The sequence below is a fragment of the Maylandia zebra genome, linkage group LG19 (assembly GCF_041146795.1).
Source record: "Maylandia zebra isolate NMK-2024a linkage group LG19, Mzebra_GT3a, whole genome shotgun sequence".
Taxonomy (NCBI): Eukaryota; Metazoa; Chordata; class Actinopteri; order Cichliformes; family Cichlidae; genus Maylandia; species Maylandia zebra.
This window is the reverse complement of record NC_135185.1, coordinates 23,444,315-23,465,812: the sequence shown is the minus strand read 5'-3', so window position 1 is coordinate 23,465,812 and position 21,498 is coordinate 23,444,315. Positions and strand designations below refer to the sequence as shown.

Here is a 21,498-nt window from a genome sequence, read left to right as displayed (position 1 = left end):
TAGTCAAGTGTAGTTATTTTGGTCATTTAAAGTCTGACTTGTCATAGGGATTGAGAACCAGACAAACAGACTTAAGCTTTCACTTTAACCACCACAGCCACATGGTTGCTGGCTGTGCTGTAGAATTGGGCTTTTAAAAGTAATTCAATCAAGTGCTTTCTAAACCTAAACTCACTTTAATCATCTTATTCTCTCGTCCCATTTTTTCCATCTGTCTGTGAGACACGGCAGAGAAGCACAGTTTATCATTATCACCCCCTCTCACCTGAGACCTCACCTCTTGTCTCCCCATTTCGCTCTACTTCCTGACACCCCCCACCACCGTCCACCCCTTTGGGCCCTTTCACCCTTTCTCTCCCCTGCCACTACCCATCTCTTCACACATTCTCTCCTCCCCTCTCTCCCCCTCTTCACCTCGCTACCACCTAGTGAGCACATTTCCTTACTCCCTCCCTGCCAACAAAGGGGAAAAAAAGCTTCTACTCATTAGCGGATGACCCTTGCCCCTAGGCCACATTTTAAGAGGCTCTACTTGACTCCTGACATGGCCGTCAGCAATCAAAACACGCACACATAGACCTGGAAAAACGAGGGGAAAGGCCAGCGTGTATTGATGCTTTCCCTGATGTGTGTGTGACAGCAGTCTGACAGCAGACAGACAGGTTCATGAACTACCGCACAAGCTCTGCGGTGGTTCCCCTGTCCCCAGGCTGGACTGAGGAGAAGGTTACCTACAATGGAGATGGATCACTCCCTCTCTCTTTGCTCCCCGTGTGGCTCGTTTGCAGGAGCCCCATTAGCTTTATCACCGATCTGTGTGTTTACTCATTGGGAAAGGTGAAGGGTTTAAGCCTAGCATGTCAAAGTCGGTGTGTAATGTTGTCGATACTTTTGTAATTGCTCACAGAAGTTGGATGGTGTAAGCTTGTTTAAGATCGGATGTGTTTGTGTTTCTAATTTCACAGACAGGATGCAAACACACACATATGCTGTTAATCGCGCTGTTGTTCTCTCTCCCTTTACCACGCACACACATTCTTCTAGACCTGGAAAAAAGAGTGCGATTTTGAAACCTTCTTTGCATGATTGTGATCACAAAATTTTGCTAAGTAACAGCAAATCAGCAGCAGTGTGCGAGCTAGCCTGAGGATTCTCCTGTGCAGGTCAGTCCTTTAATGACAAAGCTGACAGCATATTCCCAAAGGCTGGGTGCTGCTCCTACAGTAATAGCCCTTCATTGTTGACAGATTCATGTACTCCCCTCGTTTGATGTGGCTCTCTCCTCCTGCTTTAACCTCTGTTTGTCTGCTTTTGGAAGCTTTTTTTTTTTCAAGGAAAACTTGGCTTTTCAAAGGACAGCAACCAAGCAATTAAAGTCTTCTTTTACCGGTTTTACTGTGTGGTAATGAGACGTACCTCTCTGTGTCGCTGACACTAATATAGGCATGTCTGCTCTTAATATGGCAACAGGGCTGGCATTGTACCAGCATATAATTTTTCAGCTATAGTGGAATCAATAACTGTGTTTTGCAGCACTTTAAGAGAGTTTAGATGTTTAGATCTGAAGCAGAATTATGGTCATGTAAATATTTATATCCAAATTCATAAACATCAGGCTGCAACATCACCTAAACTAAGTCGTTGGTATTATAGTGAAATCTGGAGATGAATAGAAATATTGAAGCATTTAAGTCATTCAGAGTGTTTTGAGGTGAAACTTTGAAGATCAGGGTTGGTTTTCAGCCCTGAACTGTGAAGAAATCCTAGCTGAGGCCTGTGTACGTCAGTCCACAACTCTAACTCTGTATTTGGTTTATTTTCAGCCTATGTGTCGATGTTTAACACGAAAGACTGCAATATCCAAGCACTGAGCAGCACCAGCGACATGTGGCCACCAGACTCCTTCGCTCTTTCTTTCACTCCTCCCCACCCTGTGCTGCTCCTGCTGTTCCCCTGAAAACACTGTGTCCCATGGCATGAGCAAACATGTTTGGCCATCTTTCCTGTGAACCGGGAGAGTGACTCCCCTCTTTGCAAAGCCCAGAAGACATCCTGACCGCCTGTCAGTGTAACTCAGAACTTGTGAGACAACAAACCTTGATGATGGCTTTGGGTGACCTTTTAAAGGTATTTTAACAACCCAATGTACCCACTATTGAAATATTTGGTGGGGTAGTGTAATTTTGCCTGTGTGAAGTGGGGAAAACAGCTAATCCTGTTTGAATAGGCTACCCTAGTGTTTGAAGTCATTATGGCTCGCAACAGGGCAATGAAAGTCACCGTCCTCCACACCAACCAGGATTAATCATGTAGTGCCACAAATCAAGAACACACCAAAGCTGAATCACAGATAGGACTGTAACAACGCTATGCTTCTGGATGGTTGTTCTCTCCTGCATAATAAGCATATAACTTTTACAGTTTTAAAATTTAGTTTAGTTTTTTTTTTTGTCTTATTGTCCTACAGATCCAGATGCAGAGAAAGATGATTTGACTTTTACAGCCTTGTTGTTTTTGTTTTTGAGGTCACCGTGCCGGAGCCTTGCTTCACTTTCATCCTACATCTAGATTTAAAAGTGTCCACCAGAAGATTGCTTTGCAAACATGGCTATTTACTCGAAAATCCAAAATAGCCAGGGTACAGACACTGTGAAGTTGTTGTGAAAAGATTTCTTTTTAATTGACAGATTTTTTTTCCTTTCCCCAAATGCAGCAGTTCTTGAACTTTTCCTGGCAAGCTCCACCTCAGAAGCAGGAACAATTTCACGAGCCATACGCCACAATTTTAAAGGTTTTTTTTCTCTTTACATTTATTAGGATTTTTTTTTAAAGAATCCAGTTGAACTTTTCTGGAGAAAAGGTCTGCATGATCGCATCGGTAAACTTTATTTAATAAAAATCCATTTTTATTTAGCTCCTTAATTTTCCCACTAGTAATCCACCACCTGCAGGGGCACCATATAATGAACCATTGCTAGAGCTGAGCAGATCTATCTAAATATCGATAGCATTGATACTGACGCTGGTATTGGTATCAGACTGATATCAAATTGACCTTAAAAATATATCTTAAAGGACTATTAAAAAATATCAGAACCTTTTTGTTCTTACTGTCGCATGCATTTTTGTGGTCTATAGAAAGAGCCAGGCACATTTACATTTAAGGTCTAAAAATGAAACAATTTCAAAATATATGACAAACTGAAAGGTGTTTCTTCTTTTGTTAACTTCCTTATTATTATAGAAAGTAAAAATCACAGTGATTTAGTGGTTATTGTGTTCAGAATTTGCAAATTGGATTATGATTCATCTCATAAATCATGAGACACTGCTCTGCCCTACAAAAGCTGCATTTAAAGCTTAAAAGTATTGGTATCAATATTGGTATAGTCAATACTGGCCCTGTGTTTACTTAGTATCGCTTAGGACTGGTGTCTGAAATAATATGCGCTCCAGCCCTGCCATGTAAAGATGAAACTGGGTAAAATATATATATATAAATATTTATGTCAGCAATCAATGTGAATTAAAGATCTATTAAAGACCAAATCTCATGGGGGAAAGCCTACATAATCTCTGCTTTGTGTTTGCTTTGGTCGGTCTCCCATGGTTCTCTCTCACGGACGATTGTGTCACACAAACGCGCCACAGCTCTGAGACCAGGTGATGACAGCATTATGGTAGTTAGATCCCTAAAGGGTTATAATAAGTGTGTTAAAACATTATATAGTGCTCGGCGGCTTAAGAAGCGAGCAACAGCTCTTTCACCTGCCCTGCTATCCGCTCTATCTGGAAGCAGCAGACTCCCATGGATGTGTGAGGTCTTCATTTGTCTCCCTAAGCACTGATAGCGGAATACAGTAAACATCTGAGAGAGTTATTGCTGGGATTGGATTAATTACATGCAATCTTGAGTTTCTGCAATGCATCTTTTGTTCCCAGACAAGTCACACAACATTAACAAGCTGTCAAGCTGTGAATTGAAATGGTTTGTCTCAGCGACTTGTTTTGAGCGCCCGTGTGTGTGTGTGTGTGTGTGTGTGTGTGTGTGTGTGTGTGTGTGTGTGTTTCTTTACCTCACCGTTTACCCCACTAAAGAATACACATCTTAATGGTGTGAGCGACACACATAATCATGTGTTATAATTTTCATATACATCCACCGAGCTCAGTTTGTGAATAAGATGAAAAAGAGAAGTGAGGTGGGATGGGATGGAGGGTGGGGGGGTAATGGAGCTTGACTAAACCAAGTGCTTGTACATAAATTGACATGTGCAATTAGGGAGATGTACACAGTCCCCCTGGTCTGTTTAAGATCTGGAATAGTTTCCTAACAGTTTCAAGATGCCCTGTTTTGGCTTTGGTTTCAAACCTAAATCGGGTTTGACCTTGCTGAATAATGGTGCCGGTGAAGTTCCTTCTGTTCTCTTTGGCCGAAGTCCAATTCCACTGCGTACATGACGGCAAATACAGAGCAAGGTTTGGCCTCGCTGGAATGTGACAAATGGTGAAAGAAATTCTGACCTGAGCTTGAAATTCCTAACACTGGATTTTGCAAGGTGGTTATAAACACTTTTGGTTTTGGTTTCCTGTTTATATGGTGAATAGAGGTTGGAGGGGGCACTAAAACTGTTGGAGCTGAGGGTTTAGCTTGCATGCTCGCACACTCAGTCTGGAACCTCTCAAAATGAAATGCTTTGGGAAACTCTTGCTGTTTTCTCTTCTCTCTCTCTCTCCTTTTTTTTCTTTGTCTGGCTTTTTCTTGGCTTCTGCTTTTCTTTCTCTGTAAACCAACACACGTTCTGGTAAGTTACCTGACCTTTATCTACATTTCACACAGGATAAAATAGCAGATTGTAATAACAGAGTGGCACATCAAGGGTTAAAGACAGCTGCCAACATCTGTAGCTGTGGCTAGCTTTTAATTGTGAGGCCCAGCAAGTGAGCGAGCAGCATGGTGGAGAGGGGGCCGGCAGGCCGCATATTTCAGTGTTCACAGACCAGCTTTCTTTTTGCAGGACATGTGGACTCAATGACGGCGTCCAGGGGTGTACTCTGCTCCTATGAAATATTAAATGTTCTCGGCCCCTAAGTGCAGACAGACCACCTGCAAGCGGTGTGGCGTGCGGCAAGCCCGGTGATCAGATGTCCCTAAGCAACACACATGCACAAACACACATGAATGAATAAGAAAAAATTACAAGCACTCATATTCCCAAACAGGGTACAACATACAGGAATGCACATGCTTACACTAATGGATGTAAACACATATTTTTTTAAAAAGAAAGGGGATAAAAAGCAATGTGAAAATGGAAACTGTCAGGCTGATGTATGGAGGAGAGATTTATTCTGCAAAAACATGTTTCCTGGCTGTAACACACAGAACTGCTGCGCATTCTTGAGACTGAGAAATATGTCTTTACTGTGCTTCTCCAGTAGGTTTCTGTTCAAAGCTGTGCTCAATGTCAGCAAAGGCAGAGAACCATGATGATGAAAAAGAGAACGAAAATAAATAAAAGAAGACCATGACAGATGCAGCATTACTTGGTATGATCATAGTCCAAGAAGAAACCTAAGCCTACTTTGAAAAGCAGCCAGGAACACAACGGGTGCTTGTTGACTGCCGTCCCCTTCAGGGCCTCGTTCATTTACACATTGTGCAGTTGGTCCTCGGCCTCCCCTCTGCTCCACCGAGACATCCATGCCTGGCCAGATGTACAACTGTTTTTGTGAAGCCATGAAAAAAAAGCAGCTGGTGAGCACATCTGCAAATTGAACAGTGGGGGTCGCCATTCTCTTGATTCTGTGCTTTTTCAGTGAGGGAAAGGATTGCTTTAGACACACTATCCATTCTACTGTGTATTTGGACTGTTCACATTATCAGATTTAACTTTTCATGGTTGTGAGATAAGTTAATGTAATTAATCCTAAAATCATTTACAATTAACTAGTCATCAATTATAATTAACCAGTATCAGGGCTAGGAGAGGCATTGATGCACAAATAGAAGCGGGTCTTTTTGTTTCATGCAGTGTGGTTGCAAAATAAATCATGTATTCAAACACTGTGCTTTATGCTGACAAACAGTGCAAAGCTCACTTCACAGACACATCATTTCTAACCTATTCATTTGCAGCATCGTAAATATTTTCCTTAACCTTTTTTGTCACAGTTACTTTGATAGGTCAGGTTTTTTATTTCTATATTTAGAAATCAATTTTTTTTTTTACAGAAAAAAGGCATAAGGGCTGTAATAAAGGGGGGGGAAAGAGGTATTGAGTGCTAAACTTTGAGGACAATTAACATAAATAATATTTTTTATATTTCTATTTTATAAACTCAAATTAAATGTGTTATCCTAAAAAAGTAACTATAAACTGATTATGTTTGTTTTACAGCACAGCATCCAGTTTTACTTGTGAATGCGGTAACATCTTACAGTTATAGTTTCGTGCAGTTATTGAGAGGGCTGTAAAACAAATCACTTTAGTTTAAATTAGTTCATGCAATTACTAAATATGAGTTTAACCTGGCTAGCAGCATTTTCCTGTTGGCTGCCACCCATCTTGTTCAGTCCCTTCTCGGAAACTTCTTTGACACTGGTGACATCATGTGGGCATTTGGTGTCAGTGAATCTTAAATCTTGCATATGTTGTTTCTTGATGTCTTGTTAGGGGATGCCAAACTCAGTGCTGCCCATGACATCATGTGACAGTGATGTGATGATGTAACTGGCTGAGTCACTCATACCCAAGGTAGCTGCTAATGGTATATAAATATAAAGGATGGCAAAGAACCAAGTGAAAATACCTGTTTATATTTGTAACAATATGCTGCAATGACATCAGTGGCAAATGCTGCTAACTTTAGCTCCAGCCTATTCAAGGGTGTGAATGTTAAAGTCCTTTACTATGCAGGGGCTTTAAATAAAATATAACTGCGGTGAGATATGCAGCCCTTCCAACACCCACACAGTGCCCACAGTGCAGGGGCTTAAAACTACATGGACACATTGTTGAACAGCTTTGTGCTTGCACCACAGGAGTTCATACCCAGAGGAGCTATATTGTAATGCTCAGCTTTCTATCTGTTGCTGAGGCATTACCTTTTACCTAAGTCTCAAAGAGCTGGCAAGTGCCAAATATAGCATATAGACTTTGCAATCCAAATTCTTTTTTAGTAACTAAGCCATGCCTGTTTGACATGAATTTGCCTGAAACAAGATGTTGTGTCAATGGCATACTGAAGATGTTTTTAAATAGGAGAACCGTATAAGAAATATTGTAGATACTAATTGCTGTATCATAAAGGCATTTATTTCAAAGTGTTTTGAATGAGTGGGGCAACAAATCAAACTTGTTTTTAGTTGGTCACAAGGGGGCAGTGGAGTCCTACCTGCATTATATCACCAGCCCCTGAAGAGTGCACCTGCTCTTTCTGAAATAAATGTACAGTACATGGCGTGCTCGGAAAACGCAAATAGGCATTCTGTGAGGTATGAAGGTCGACTATGTGATATTGACCAAAAACACAGAATAAGCATGGTGAGGTCATGGAAAACAAAATCCGCTGACAATAATTTGATAATAATCTGTGGTCATCTTGTGCTTGCATTCTATGATATAACACAGTAAAGGCTTGCAAAATAAATAAATAAATACCATCCTGCGTTGTTGCCGAAGTCTACAGACATTGACTTGCCCTTGGAATATATTTATGAATGAGCCTTTCTTTCCTCCTCATTTGGATAAATGTCACGAATAAACTAGCGGGCGAATTGGAGTGCTTTTGTCATTCAAGGGGAGGTAAAGCTGTCATTTAGTTGCCTTAGAGACTGCAAATCATCGCGCAGCATCTCTTCGCCCGTCCCCAATGAGCTGGTTCAGCCGCGTTTGCCGTCATCAGGGCTGGAGGCTGGATGAGCTCCAGTCAGCCTGTGCTCTGATTGGCTCTTGTCGTTAATGAGCTGCCATTGAGGATTTTTGGCTCGTGCTGAGGAGAGGTGTGTCTCTGGCTGCTCGAGTACACGCCTCTCGCATAAATGCTCCGCCACAGCTGTGGATCTGATCAGACGCACCAATTTGAAGGGCAGGCTTTCGAGACTTCGCTGAACAGTGACTTTCGCTTTGCGTGAGCATCCCGTTTTGCTTTTGTGGTAGACAAAGAGAAAAAATAAATAAATACATACATAAATAAATAAAAGTAAAGAGAAGTAAGTGGCAGCAATTAGATCCCCCAGCAGAAGTGACAGCAGGTGTGAATTCATGTCTGTATTTTCACCGCAGATATACTGGTGAGTACTCTGTTTTCCGTTCGTACCTGTTTATGTGTGTGCTTTTGTTTATGCATTTTAAAAATCGTAACTAATTATATGTCAGGCGCTGGATTTCTCGGCATTGCACCTGACAGACAAGAACAATGAAGGATTTAGTTGTTTCGTTTAGATTGGTGATTTCCCTTAAAATCAGCCACCCTATTTTTGTTGCTACACCCACTCATGTTTCCTTTGAGATTTTCTGTGGGGTGTTGCCCCTGAAATTGGAAATGTCACAGCACTCAGATTGGAAAACGAGAATATTGTAGGTCTCGGTCTTAAAAGAAAAAAATCAAATGGTTACCAGGATATTCGGTAGGTTTAGGTACTGCTCCATGCGCCAGTTTAGAAAGGTGCATTAGTCTCACTGTGCTGTCATCATTTTCAGCTTATTTCAGTCCATTTGACAGTAAATGTAAGTTGATCTCTTCTCACTTTCATGCCATTTTTGGAAGCTCGGAACAAATAGGCTTACTTTGCTGTATGTGAATGTAATAGGACCTTTGCTTTCAGTTTTTGGTCTTAAATACTGAACGTGCAAAAAGAGAAGTGCGCCCTATCTATTACTAATATCTGTTATCAGTGTTACATTTTCCATAGCCGGCAATCAGTAGCCTACCATGACTCCATAATTCACTCTTTGATGGAGGAATAAGGAATGTGTCTTTGTTTGTTCGGGCATTTTTAATTCTCTTCTGTCAAATATTTTCCTTTCTTTACAGAGGATATGCAAGCTGCTTTGAAAAAAATGGTTTTGCGAGCACTGTTAAAACCTCAGTAGGCCTCTGTTTGTCTCTACCAGGAAGTTCAAAATCGACCTCTTTGTTTTAACCACACGTTGCTTTCTCGCCTGAGCTTACTTACAGTAGGCTTGCGCTTCTGTCAGAAACCTTCACTTCTTTAGTTTTATCAGAGTGGTGTAACTGTTTCAGAGTGCGAAACAAGATTGTTATGCTGCACTGAAGTCTTTGCCTTTCTCTGTGCCAACAAGAAGACATTTCTCTCCCAAAATGCCATCATCTTGTATAAAATACTACATCACATATAAAGAGAAAAATGTCTTCCATTGGTTGAGTTTCTCAAACTATTCAATATGAGTAAGCACTTGGCAACAGTGTAAAGAGATAATTTTCCACATACATCGCAGAGGACACTGATATATGATGTGTTTTCAGTGATGGTCAGCCCACAGGAATCTGGATTCAACTCATTTGTTCCTGCTCACTTCTGAGGGTCCTACTCATTGAGCCCCGCATACCTGCAGAGCTGGGTGACTTGGGTGGTGGAAAGCACAGCACTTGGCACTGAACCTCATCAGCTTTGCTCTGTGTTTGCCACATTGCATTAGATTTATGATCGTCGTAGTAGTAGTAAGGACTAGCAGGGGTGTTCAGAGGGGAAACAATGTTAATAATGCAAGTTGCACATTCCTCTTGTGGCGTGAGATTGTTGCAAAGACCATTTGGGCTCCAGTCAGCGTCACTACAGAGAAGCAAGGAACTAGCATGGAGCTAGCCTCTTTGTAGTTCAGGGACAGGTGAATAAAACAACCGTCACATTTGTTTAACAAGCAGACTCAGTTTTTGTTCACGTTTTGAAAAGGAAGATTTTTGACAGCAGTTGGAAAGGCTTTCCTGTAGAAACCCAAAGAAGTTCATGTCGTTTGTATGTGAAAAGGCTCCAGCGTAAGGTCAGCGTTGTTAGGAATAAGTAGAGCAGATTTGGTACAGCAAGCGCTTTAAAGAGCTATGCTTGAACCCAGCAATCAACTAATTAACTGAATTGCTCTAAACTTTGGACATATGGTCAAGAACATATTGGACCGTAGTGGCCTCGTGATGGTACTGGCTATCTATCTGTGGCCTGGCTCGCTGAGGCATTAGGAAGCTGGCAGGACCAGGTATGCATTAGGCTGACTGGGTCAAGAGGTAAGAGATTAAGTGCCATCTGCACCACCAGCCTCACCGGTTAATCATTGAGATCATGTATCTTTAATGTGTTTCTTGCTTACAGAAATAGGCGGTCTGTTCCTTAACTCTGTTAAGGTCACATGTAAGCGTGCGAGTTGCGGTCATGCTGAATGCATCTAATCTATACCACTTGGTTGCTTGGATAACTCCTGCGTCCTCTTTGAGAGGGGCATGTCGTCGATCCCTCCCTGACACCTGAAGCAGTAATTCCAGGACTATTTGTGCATGTTTGTTTCCTCCCAGGTTGACTTGTTACTCGTGCACCCCTACTTCCTCCTCATTGTGCCCCTTTGTGTTTTATTAGGCTGATGTTCTGTTATTCTTAGCTGAGCAGGATGTTTATAGATCCCCGAACAGAAATATGACTGGCAAGTCCTAAGTGTTTATCTTTCTTTTCCTTCTCTCCCTCCCTTTCCCCTCTTCTCCTCCTGCTCAGGTCTTCACTGTCATCCTTCTGTCTCCACCTCTGCTGTTTTTGCATGTCTGCCTCACGCTCCTCTGAACCCCACTCAGCGATGATATTAGTTAAAGAATAACCTGAGCTGACTTTTTTTTTCCCATCCTAAACCTTGCATATCCCTCAAGCCTCCTCGGTTTATTTCTGGATATCCGGCTATTGTTTCTGGCCAGTCGTCTCACTAGCGCAGAAAAGGTTACTTAACAGTGATTCAGACGGAAGCTTTTTAATTTTAACATTTTCAGAGCCATTGTACACCCTGCTATGATGGCAGTCTTTCTTCCTGAAACAACAAGAGGTTGTGTATATTTAGGGATGGAAAAATTGATTATTTCTATGCCCCAGGGGTTAAAGATCTCGGTCTTATATCTCATGATTCAGTCCCCCTTGTTAATAATCCCATCTTAATTTAGGCTACATAGAAACTGCAGTATGTGTATAGGTACATGTGTTACATTCAAAAGTTGACGGTACTGATTAAAGGTTCAGATACACAAAGCGGAGACCTAGAAATCCTGGGTTGTACCAGGGGTCAGTGAATGATCTGAGTGCTGTTCTAGCCTGTGGCTCTCTTAACTTTTTAATGTTAGTTCTTGTGGGTTGGTGTCATCTTGACAATTTCTCAAACAAAAACAAAGGTCAACAATAAAAATCTTCCATTCAAACATCGAGGTTGAAGCAATGCAGAGGGGATTGTCAGGACGCTGTGCTTTGAATGAGTCATGCATGGAGATAATAAGGCAGAACAGTACTTTACGCAGAAATTCCACATAATATATTCCATGTAATGGCAGATGAAGTGAAAGTGAGGGTTTGACAGATTTGTTTGTAGAGAGACTTCAGTTTTTTTCCCCTTATCAATATATATTTATTTCTTTAATAAAATATGTCTCTGTCAGAGAATTCAGCAGATCCTTAAAAAAGAAAAGTTATACCATAATACCATTTTCACCAAAGCCTACCTTTTAAAAAAATATAATTTTCATGCTTCTGATGCATCTAAAAATAAACCCTCCGTCTGAATTTCTGATTTAAAGTAGGTTAAGTGAAGCCCACACATCTTGTCCCAAAAAATAAATAAATAAGCAAGCCCATCAAACTGGATAATGTGAGCATGTGAGTGAGCTTCTTGGCATGCTCTATTTTCTTTGTCCTTTTTAGCCAGTGACCACACAAACCACAAGCCTGTGGCCACTGACCACTAGGCACCAGGCTTTAAATAGAGAGCGTGAGAAGGCCGCTCAGCATCTTGTCTCAAGACAGCATCTATGCGAGTCTTGGGACCTGCTTTAAGCGTTACTGCGACAATGCTGGATAGTGAATGCACTGAGCTTGGATAAACAACCTCTTGCTACTTTCATCTAAAATGGAAAGTTTGGCCAAGCTTTGATGGAACTGAGTGCATCAAGTTCCTCCCCAGTCAAATACCACAGCACGCCCCCAGCACACTCTCACAATGACTGTTCTCTGGTTGCTAGCGCAAGAGCACATCACTCTGTATTGAGAAACGGCCACCTTATGCAAGCCGCATCATGAGCTCTGCAGCTTTGCAGTGCATTAGCAAAGCAGACGGACTGGATGCGTGTTGTGTTGTGGTGGAGATGTGCAGAGTATAAACAAAACTGTCAAACATCAGCAGGGAAATAGATCAACCATAACTTTCAGACCTGGGCTGCAAATAGATGGTTTGATAAGTGTTTCTCTCTCTCTCATTGGCATGCTTGTGTTAGTTATTATAGCCTTTGAACTTTTATCCGTTTATCTTCACTGTATACAGTCTGCGCAGTAGTATGCCATACAAAATACACGGGGATTACATTATTATTGATTAGAAACATTTAGATAATTCAACACTATAAATCTTCTTAGTGTTTTTATTTTCTCTGCAGATGCCGGGCAACTGTGCTATGATCGTCACTGTGTCTAATCACATTGCTTGTCTTCTTCTTTCAACCCTACAGCCCAGTGTTTGTGCCCAGCCGAGATATGACTGAGGTGATGATCAACAGCACCCCCATGGAGGACATGAGGCTCAGCCCCAGCAAGGACAGACTCTCCTTCCAGGTAGGACACACGTGCATGCATGACAGATAAACAGCACTTCCTTCCAAATTCCCAGCCTGTGCATTTTTATGCAGCATTGTCATTTCATATCTGCTTTTATCCATTTATTATCTTGAATCTGAGTATCATCTAATGATATAGTGATTATTTTCTTTCTTCCATCATTACGAGCGAAGCAAATATTAGAATTATTACAGATAAAAATCTGTGTTTTAAGATAAAGCAAGAATGCCCACCTAGATACTGAGATTACGATGATAAGAAAGCATTATAGCTAAATTGCACAGCCCTTGTGCTGTTTCTTTCTATAAAATTCCAATATGTAATGGAAAGGACATTGCAGATTATAGTTGTTACAGCCTAAAAGTCTGTCTATCCGACTGACTTGTCCGAGGTCTGCACATTCAAATTATCCGAGGTCCGTCACAAAAATAAACCCTCAACAGATTAGTGTTTTTAAAAGCGGCTATCAGGTGGTCTTGACAAGTTGTAGCCAAAGGCTTTGTTTTGCTGTCAGCTGAGCAGGGTCATCTTAGAAATGAAATTATTTGAATATGCAGCTGCTTCATTATTTTACTGTCTAAAAATTAAAAGGCTTTCTGTCAATACTCTACGGGAGGGAAATTAACATGAAGATGGAATACTTATCAAAGAGGTCATCTCCTGTTAAGTTCATTTTGATCATTTAAAACTTCATTATAGTGTCAAACTGTGTGTTTGGTGCATTTATAAACCGTATAGAGCTGTGTGTGAAGACTATGACTCAGAGAGGATGTAGACTGACCTAGAGGAAAAGGCCCACTTCCTCTCCACTCAATTCACACCACAGCTGTGAGTCTGTCTGAGAGGGGCCAAGAGAAAAGGAGGGTGCCAGTGTGTCACTCCCTCACTCTTTCTATCCTTATCCTGCCCAATGTCCCAGGATCTCCTTAGAGAAGCCCTGTATGAACTGGTGATGCTCCATCAGTAGCTTCCTCTATTATGAGTTCCTAGGACTTTGACTCTAGTAACCATGGCCATGAAATCCCAGATGCTATTACAAAAGCTACTAAAATAAATATGAGCTATGATACTAGATGGTGAAAACTGAGTAGATGTTGACTTTCTGAATTATCACAAGGCAATGTCATGATTCACAACTAACCACGCTAGAAGAGCTTAAAATAGCCTACATTGTGCCTGGGTGATGTGTCTTCACTTCCTGTCATTGGAAGTGAAAGTGATTACATGTTTTAGCTAGGGGTCCGAAGGCAAGGTCACTCACTGCCCAACTCCCCTTGGTGCTGACGCACAGTGAGGATTAGCGATGCTGGCCAGAAATGCAGATCGACTCAAGCATTACACATAAATACGGATCTGCGTGCACACATAATTACATGGCATTTACTTGGCACAGTTTGTTATGCACCTGGGTTTGAAGAATGTAAAACAAAAATGACTAATGGACACGTACAACCTTTTATAACCTGGGAGATTTTCCTCGTTTGCTTTCTTAGCTCTTTTTCCTCCCTTCTCATCTGTCTCCTATGGAATTCATGGAGACTTGGACACAGCTGGATCTCCTCTATCTCTTGTCTCACTTTCTCTCCTGCCCCATCTAATGCTTTCTTTCCACTCGGCTCTATGCCCAGACAGCGACATCGCCCCCCTTTACCCCACCCCCAAATGTCTAGGAATGAAATATGCAGGTCTAAAAATATTCATCCACTTTATCCAAACAACAGCAAAAAAGAGGGGGGGAAAAAAATGCTGTTCTTGGACCAGGAGTGGCAGGCTTTTTTCCCCTGGGCCATTCCTCCTGTTTCTGAGAACAGAGAAAGTCTGAGGTTGATGTCAAATCTTGCCAGGACAGGGAATGCGTGTAATCTCTGTTGTCAGTCTGTCTCTCATGCCCTTCAGTTCAGATCCAAATATTTTAGTGTGACACTCCACATTTATCAGCATACATGGATTTGCAGATAACGCAACAGATTTCGTGTTCTTTCCGAGGAGATTTTTTGACTTTACATCCACAGAAGTGTTCAATATTCAAAAGCTGACTGTTACAGGGATAGGTTTCCTAATTATGCACAAATCATGTCGCAGTGAAATTTTACTTTTTTTTTAACTCTTGGTTTAAAATGTTATGATTATGCTATTGTATAATCCTCAGAGTTGCGGGTGACGCTCATAAGCGGCTATGAGCTGCTTGGCACAATTCCTTCCAAGACATTGAGATTAAACATGAGGCAGCATTTATCCTAAGTCCTGCTAGAGATGCCTCATTTACCCATACAGACCCTTGTGCAGCATCTATGCAGAAAGCTGGTATAACTGAAGGAATGTGGGTTGGGTAAGCACAGGTATGCCACTGGGATTTTAATCAACCCGTTCCTATCGCAGATGTTTAGTCTTCGCATCACTTCCTCCTTCGTTGCAGCCCTATAGTGGTGCCTGCAACACTTGCACAAGATTCAAGTTAAGTTGTAGGAATCCAAAAGTCTTGCTTACAAATAACTTTTTTGGGGGGGGGATAGCTGACGCTCCACTACATTTCAGAGCCCAACTAGTATCCCCGTTCAGCTAATGACAGATGAATAACCATTTGTGTATTTTCTCTACAGATATTCCCAGACCCCTCGGATTTTGACCGTTGCTGTAAGCTCAAAGATCGCCTCCCATCCATTGTGGTTGAGCCGACAGAAGGAGAAGTTGAGAGCGGGGAGCTTCGCTGGCCTCCAGAGGAGTTTTTGGTCAGTGAGGAGGAGGAGGAGGACGAAGAGGAAGAAGAGGAACAGAATAGCAGCATTCAAAATGGACAGCCAGCACAGAACTCGCAGCACTAGAGGCTGTGTTATAGCACCCATACACTCTTTCTTCTTTCTGATGGACTGTCCCGTTTCATACACTGGTTATACTTCACATCAGCACTCCAGTTCACTCAACTGACAGATGCCGTCTCGTTTCCCATGACACCAAAAAAGAAAAACAAATCCCTCCACGCGAGAAGCAATATGCACACATAAACACACTTTTATGACATCGTAACGTATCCTCCTGGACTGCAAATCAATCAAAAACAGACTTGGAAGAGATCAGACAATGCACACCTCTAACCTTCACCTACTTCTTACCACCGTGTGTGTCTCGGCCCAGACAAGATGTCCTGTTGGACAGCGGCAGCTCAGTGCTCCATGGACAGGTCTCGCACTGCAGGATGTTACTACTGCTCTGTACCTAACTTCAAAATGGCTGGCGTCATGACCCCAGAGGCTTCCTACTTGTATGCAGAACTATTGTGGTACCCGTGGGAATTATTGTACAGTACACTGTCAATGTTTGTGTTCAGAATCTGGTTTGCTATGTTATTATTATTATTGTAATTGCCACTGCTGTAGACTTGTCTGTTCTGGAGAAGCTGAAACTTTGTGACTTGTCTGTTGAATGGGTTTTGTGCAAAATGTTGTTGGGAATGTTTTAGTTTTGGGAGGTTTTTTTGGGGGGGGGGGGGTGTCCTTCACTGTCAGCCACTCGCATTTAAAGAAATTAAAAAAATAAATGGGGGGGGAAGAAGTGTTATGAAAATCAGAGGTGAAAAATGGTATGCATGATAAATATATGTGGGACGTCTTCATTTTCCCCAGTTATGTACCAAAGTCAAGTTATGCTATGATCCCCCTCATGACACTGGCCTCCTGAAAGCCTTATGATGGACAGTATTTTGATGATGCAGCAAAATGATCTGACTGAGAACAAAAAGTGTCACCGACAGGCTGCTGTTCAAAGAGAAAAGCTGAATAAGGATGGGAAATGTTAAATTTTGAAAAGCACTTAATAAAGCAATGCACAGACCCAATGAAGGATATGTAAATACTTGTTCCTAGTGAGCCGACTCCCGAGGCCTTGTAGTGCACTGATCGTCTTTTTTTTTTTTTTCTTTCTTGATTTCTTTCTAACTTTTTAGAAAGACAAAGTCTGAGATTCACTCTGAGCTGTACACATTTGATTGTCTTTCCCAGTCTTCCTCTTTTGTTTTTTGTTTTTTTTTTGTTTTTTTTAAACAGCCATACTTTTGAAGCAACACCATGAAGTACAGGTTGTAGAGAATTCGCACCGTGGGCCACAGTTTGCAGAAGTAATCTTTGTTCACGTCGCTCTTGGAACTCCTGATGTTTGCCAAACGCTGTTAATATTGTTACTGGTTCTCTGGTAGTAATGTCAGTTTATTTGCCTACAGTGTTTGTGTTCTTCTCCACTCAGTCATCATGACTTGGTGTATGTGGGGTCAGTTTCTAACTGTTGTAGAAGCATGTCTGAGATATTGTCTTTATATTTTCTCATTTTGTGGCATTAGGGCTGTGTACAGAACATCTCTCTCTCCTGTCACCTGCAGGTCCCACATTGTTTTTGTAAAGCTCAGGGAGATAAGCCGCCATCTTTCTCTTGTTTTTTTTTTTTGTTTGTTTTGTTTTTTTTGTTTTGTTTTTTTCCCTATTATTTTTGTATTTAGACCACTCTTCTCAGTGACTATTACAAAGGCTGTAAATAAACATTTGAATTTGCTATCCAGCTGTGTGAGTCTGACTTCCATGTTTACAGTACAAGTTAATGGCTGTTTTTAGAGGGGTAGTCCTCCAGCACATTTGAAGTATCTTCCAAGAGACTTTACTTCAGTGTTTACTTACATTCTCTATCTTAACCCCTACCCCCCCCCCCCCCCCCCCCCCCCCCCCTCTCTATTCACTTCACCTGCAATGGTTAGAGAAAAGCGGTATTACTTCCTGCTTCGCATCTTTCGCATACAGAATCTCTTTCTCTCTCTCTACGAAAACAGATGCATGTATCAAATATATGTGTGTGTATATATAGAAGCGAGAGCAGGCCGCATGTTACTTCCTGTCTACAGCTTGCACACAGTGTTACACCTAGTATAAGCAAAACCTCATTCCTGAACACTGAACCGACTTCATTTTAAGTTCTTTAAAAATGTATTTATTTTTTAAATGGTACGTTTAAAATAAGGTGGTGCTATCCAGCAGTATAAAGAACGATGGGTTTCCCTGCCAGTTTTTTTTGAAAGACTTCATTTTCTGCAAAATTAAGGATAGAACGCTGTCTTACCCCGAGGAAGCAGCTCCTCAAGCACTACTCATAAACACTCTCCAGAATGAAACGAGACTAATAAAATGTGGTTGAGTGGAAAAGCTGTAACCGGGAACTGGGGGGGGGGAGTTAAGGGACTAAGCAAAAAGCTTTCTGATCACTGTTACAATGGAAACTTCACAGGTGATTTGCTGCCATGTGCTCTATTTGTGACCCTCGAGGTCAGCTTGGATTGCCTGGTACTGGGAATAGTTCATAAGAGTTGCTGCAGTAGGCCCTTTGGGGGCCAAGGGCCTCATATACTGGCCAAGGTGGTACTCTTGGGGCCTTAGGGTCACTTCCTGGAAATGGAACAATGAAAGGTCATTCTGTCCCGCTTCCTTCTTCCTGGAAAAAAATGGAACATAAAGAGTTATTAATACCCCCCAGCTGATAATGGTGGTCGGCTGCAGAATGTGTGTGTCTGGCCCAGGAAGCCGCCACGTCTGGTTTTGAATAGACTAGAAAATGAATGTCCTTTGTGACATTCTTAATAGCTGTTTCTTGATCTCAGTGGAAAAAGTCATGAGATCATGGAAAGAAGAAATTACAAGAAGTTAGAAAAGGATAACTACAGCCCTTGGGGAAGCTGACTGAACTTGCATCCAGCTACGCAATCATATGACGTCAGCCAGAGACCTCTGAACTCCACGGCGTCCGTCAAATATTGCTGAAGAAAGCAATATACGTCAGGTTTAATAAAGAAAGGTCCTGTGTTTCCGAGGTTAAGGGAGATATGAAAGCGGGCCCTCCAGCATCTTTCCATGGAACTTTGACATTTTAAGCAGTTCTTATTTTCAGCTCTTTTTCGTCAGTCACTTTGGAGCTGATTAACTCAGTAAAGAACCTTTGAAGTTAGACTTTTTGCAACCCTGCAAACTGTATTTGTTTTTCCCCCTTTAAACCTAACTCTGAAAACCAAACTGAGACAAGCAAATGGCAGAACAATAAAGTTATAATACCCTCATCAGGACAAGTTAAGATCTGACTGCAGAAATGTTTATCCGTAACACCCTAAAATGTTCCTTGAAACAAGTTCAAGCTGTTTCCTCATTCGTGTTTTTTTTTTAATAATGCTGAAAAGTAAGAAAGTGAAAAGACAGGACTTAACACCATTTGCATCAGATTTTTTTGTTGTGTTGCAAAGCCACTGTGAATTAAACCTATCACTAAGGACTTCTACAGCACACCAACATTTTGCTATCTGAAAAAACAGTGAAAACTCAGCTCCAACTTACTCAGTTATGTTGTTTTTAGGTAAATTAAAGTAAATGTTTCCCAAAATGTGCATCATTTCTAAGCATACTTTTCTATTAAATTTAACTGTGGCCTGTATGAATTTAACTAGATTCATCTTATATTCAGTCAAAGTTTCTTCACACTGTAAATCTTTTTTGCTAACTGTAGCGTTTGTGGTCAGAGGTGACAGCATTCATTTTGTAAGATGACTGCTTGGTCAGAGTCACTGAGAACCCTGTGACATTGGGGGGGGGGGGAGTGTGTCTCGCACACCATTGTTGGCATGAGATGCAGTATCTTTAAAAGTGTGTGAGAGCGTGTGCGCCTGGCTGTGTATTAAAACTGCTGTCAGAGTCCTCCGAGTGAAGTCACTGATAGCTCTTCTAGCTCATTCTTGGAATTCTTTCCAATGGAAACAATCCCATCGCTGATCCCGGTGTGTCAGCAGAGTTTGACCTGCCAACCCCTGAATTCGCCTCGACTCCCAGCTATAGTCCACATTAACACTGTTTCACTATCACTCCTCTGTGCATAAACTCACAAGAACCCCTTTTTATTTCCTAAAACATATCATTAAACAAAACGCTTACCCTTGATGCAACTTTAGATTTTTCCCTTTTTGCTCCACTTTGATTGTTTTCTTGTTCTTTCGCTATCCCATACTTTTAATCTATTCTGTTGTTCCAACAACATTCCCATACTTACACAACAGTAGAAATGCTCTTTGCATTCCCACACTTCAGGTTTTGTTTCATTATAAACAGTTCCCTTGCTATTTTAGTGCTACAACCTTACTCTGTAAGCCACTGAGTTTTATTCTTTGTGTTCATGCATAACTGTGCCTCTGTGTTTGTGCGAAGCTTGCAAAGGGGTGCAGGGGCTTGAAGGTTTTATGTACAACTGTGTCTGTTATTATGAGCACCATGTGCGTAAGGGAAAGATTCTTTTCCCATGGTTCCTCAAGTGTGAGAAGAAAGTAGAGCTCTCAGGACATGAAGCAAAAACTCAGATAGTTATTTATAACCTGTCTGGAGTCGACCTACCAAGCGTAGACACATATCTGGCACTGTTTGCGAGGGAAGAGTTAGAATAAGATACATGGAGAGGGATGCAAACAAGAAGGGGGGACTAAAAGGTTAAGGAGTCAGGGGGGTAAAATGAAGGATGATGAGGAGGGAGAGCATAATGACACCTGCGCCTTGACATTGCTAAATCATAGGTCAAAGAACTTTCGTCTCTCTTGGTGGCCAATCTAAATAAGGCTCAGTGAGATAAGGTAAAAGGCAACCATAGTAAAAGTGACACCTGTGATTTTGTTCAGCGCCATTATTGCCCAATAAAATGTAACCAATGTACTTTCCAAATTACACTACAGCATTGATACATGTGATAAACCAATCGAGAACAAAACACCACAAATTGCTATTTGAAACAAATCCTGCATCCCTGCAAAGATAACCGGACTCAAACATGCGCAACTCTGCAAATCCGCTCTCTGAAACTCATCAGACAAGACATAATGCAACAGTTGGATGCACAGCTAAAAGCCCAGAGGACTGATGAGTCAGAGCACCCCAGGACTGAGCTCTCTGTTTAACAGTGATGCAAGGTGCATCTCAGTTTAAAGCTTTTAAAGCTTTGATCAATACAAGACCGCTGGCGTCCACTTTGTGTCGGAGTTTTGTGCGTTAATGTGCTAAGCCACAGGCTGCTGCTATTCCGTAGAGATCAGAGTGGAAAAAGTGAGGACAGAGAGACGGGGACATGGAGTTAAACAGACAGAAAATAAAAATGGAGTGACAGCGTTGTGTGTGCCTTGTTACAGATGTAGAGCTGAGACATGTAAGTTTGTAGAGGAAGAGAAGTGAAAGGGAAGAGGATTTAGATCTAACCCTCTTTGAAAAACCAAAAAAGCGCAATAGGTCATCAGAGGCAAGAATGTTATATAAAAAAACAAACCAAATGGGTTTTTTTTTCTTTCCAGTAAAACCTCATTAAAGGGCTATCAATAGATTCTATTCAAAATAAACCAAAACACAGCGTACTATGCCTAAAAAGTCACTCTCTCTCCCACATGGACTTATGTAAGCGGAAAGGCATGTTTAACTTAAATCAGTGTTGTTGCTCATGTCGAGCGCTATCAGTCAGTTTGGTCATAACTTTCGCTGTAAAAAAGAAAACAAAGGTGAATTACACTAACTACACTTACCTCCCAAGTTGTCTTTTATCAGCAAACAAGTGTTTGTGTTTTAACTTTTCCGTGGATTAAAAATACTTGAGCTCTCAGATAAGGGGAATTCTCTTAGGGAATATGTTTGGGAGAAAATGAG

General features: G+C 41.5%; 1 protein-coding gene across 1 annotated transcript; it reads left to right on the top strand.

Moving 5' to 3' along the window:
• The first annotated feature begins 8,022 nt into the window (after positions 1-8,022).
• lbh (LBH regulator of WNT signaling pathway) lies at positions 8,023-16,723 on the top strand. Its single transcript, NM_001310075.1, is given in 3 exon segments — positions 8,023-8,296; positions 12,706-12,808; positions 15,412-16,723. Coding segments are annotated over 3 exon segments (354 nt in total). The 5' UTR covers positions 8,023-8,267; the 3' UTR covers positions 15,634-16,723.
• The last annotated feature ends 4,775 nt before the right edge of the window (positions 16,724-21,498 follow it).